This window comes from Mandrillus leucophaeus, unplaced genomic scaffold (genome assembly GCF_000951045.1).
Source record: "Mandrillus leucophaeus isolate KB7577 unplaced genomic scaffold, Mleu.le_1.0 Scaffold58, whole genome shotgun sequence".
NCBI lineage: Eukaryota > Metazoa > Chordata > Mammalia > Primates > Cercopithecidae > Mandrillus > Mandrillus leucophaeus.
Genome location: NW_012106252.1, coordinates 2,190,935 through 2,192,993, shown reverse-complemented (window position 1 = coordinate 2,192,993; position 2,059 = coordinate 2,190,935). Strand labels below are relative to the sequence as shown.

The window sequence follows — 2,059 nt, the reverse complement described above, 5'->3', positions numbered from 1 at the left end:
GATCACCAGGAACTATCATATGACCAGATGATGGTCAGAGCAGGAAAGATGCTGATGATGAGATGGGCTTCCTTTTATCTGAAACGAAGTTTCTATGAGTAATTCACAATTAAGAAACAGATTAAACCTTAATCTGTTTAACCTTAAGGAAACAACTACCCTTTGAGAATCACAAATGCACTGTGGAAAACAATGTAAACAGCAGCAAGGAAAAGTCCTGCTGATTGGTGGAAACTTTGGAGGCCAGGTGTATAAAAGGTCCAGATTGCAAGGGGTCATCACATTCTGGGAAACTCACCTCTGAACAGAAGCCCACCCTCCATCCCTGACACCATGACCAACTGTTGCTCCCCTTGCTGTCAGCCTACGTGCTGCAGGACCACCTGCTGCAGGACCACCTGCTGGAAGCCCACCTGTGTGACCACCTGCAGCAGCACACCCTGCTGCCAGCCCTCCAGCTGTGTGTCCAGCTGCTGCCAGCCTTGCTGCCGCCCAACTTGCTATCAAAACACCTGCTGCCAGCCCACCTGTGTGACCAGCTGCTGCCAGCCTTCCTGCTGCAGCACACCCTGCTGCCAGCCCACCTGCTGTGTGTCCAGCTGCTGCCAGCCTTGCTGCCACCCAATTTGCTGTCAAAACACCTGCTGCCAGCCCACCTGTGTGACCAGCTGCTGCCAGCCCACCTGCTGTGGGTCCAGCTGCTGTGGCCAAACCAACTGTGGGTCCAGCTGTGGCCAGACCAGCTCCTGTGCACCTGTCTACTGCAGAAGAACCTGCTACCACCCCACAAGTGTCTGCCTGCCTGGTTGCCTAAACCAGAGCTATGGATCCAGCTGCTGCCAGCCCTGCTGCCGCCCAGCCTGCTGTGAGACCACCTGCTGCAGGACCACTTGCTTCCAGCCCACCTGTGTGTCCAGCTGCTGCCAGCCTTCTTGCTGCTGATCAACTCCCAAGAGAACCACCATCTTCTCACAACAACTTTCTGCTCAACTGACTTATCTTTTGGGGGACCAGTTTACTTTGCTGCTGACAGCCACCATGCTGTCGCCCACATTTTTATGAACTCTCTGCATGTTTAATATCTTGTGAATCAGCTTCAGGGACGGCAGAATACTTCATCCTGATTCTCTTTTTCTTACACCTTGTGGATCATATGCCAGCTTTGTGTGTTCTCAATTTGGAGTCATGATCTCAACTTTGACTCTAAAGTCAAGAGCTTCATTCTCTTCACCTAAGAAACTTAAGTTTCTGCAAATGATTAAGAATCTTCACAACTATGTTTTCTTTTCAATATACTCATGATTCTTGTATCCTCCTTCCTTCTTTTAATGATCACTTTGGGCTATCTCCCGAGAATCAGGAATCTTACCTATATATTTCTTAATAAATAAATTCAGAACCATTCTTCATCACATATGGTGCTTTGTTTTATTTGAAAGCATTCCTGATATGGGATTCACGCATGTATCACCTACTATATATATTACCCAATTTGATTCTCAAAACAGACAGTAGTGTATTATTGCCTCCATTTTCCAACTGGGAAAATTTTAATGTGTGATGTTATGTAGCTAACAGTGGACAGACTCTGATGCAAGATTGCATTTTCTCTTTCTGCCCAAAGACACTTACAATTAACTCTCAATAAAGTAGAAATGACATTGGGACTCAGCACTAGCAAGTTACACACTTGAGTTTATTTAGCAATGGAAAGAATAATCTCCAGTGTTTGGCAAGAGATAACATTTTGGTTCACAAAAGTCTTCCCAAATTAATTGCCCACCCATCAGTGAGCAACATGGTACAGCAGCAAGGGCTGCATTTAGCAGCTGTCCTGAATGTGGGGATCCTATTGGCCTATACCAGCCAATCATTCAATTCACCTGCATCAAATAAATTTTTTAACATTTTTGTAAGGTTCAGGGGTACGTGTGCCAGTTTATTTTATAGTTAAATTGTGTGTTGCAGGGTTTGGGGTACAGATTATTTTGTCACCCAGATAATAAGCATAATACCAGAGAGGCAGTTTTTTGATCCTCGTCCTCCTCCCACACTTCAC

At 45.9% G+C, this 2,059-nt stretch overlaps 1 protein-coding gene across 2 annotated transcripts; it reads left to right on the top strand.

The window, feature by feature from the left end:
- Positions 1-333: 333 nt before the first annotated feature.
- On the top strand, positions 334-942 carry LOC105553000 (keratin-associated protein 9-2-like). Of its 2 annotated transcripts, none has more exons than XM_011998887.1 (2): positions 334-591; positions 679-942. In XM_011998887.1, exons 1-2 carry the CDS (start codon positions 334-336, stop codon positions 940-942), a joined length of 522 nt encoding a protein of 173 aa, XP_011854277.1. The 2 variants fall into 2 exon arrangements, with proteins under 2 accessions (XP_011854277.1, XP_011854278.1); XM_011998888.1 differs by having other exon boundaries at positions 334-593; positions 699-942.
- The last annotated feature ends 1,117 nt before the right edge of the window (positions 943-2,059 follow it).

Coding starts and splice junctions, on each gene's coding strand:
- LOC105553000 (XM_011998887.1), top strand. CDS start 334: ATGACCAACTGTTGCTCCCCTTGCTGTCAGCCTACGTGCTGCAGGACC. Junction 592..678: donor GCTGCCAGCCCACCTGCTGT/GTGTCCAGCTGC, acceptor AGCTGCTGCCAG/CCCACCTGCTGTGGGTCCAG.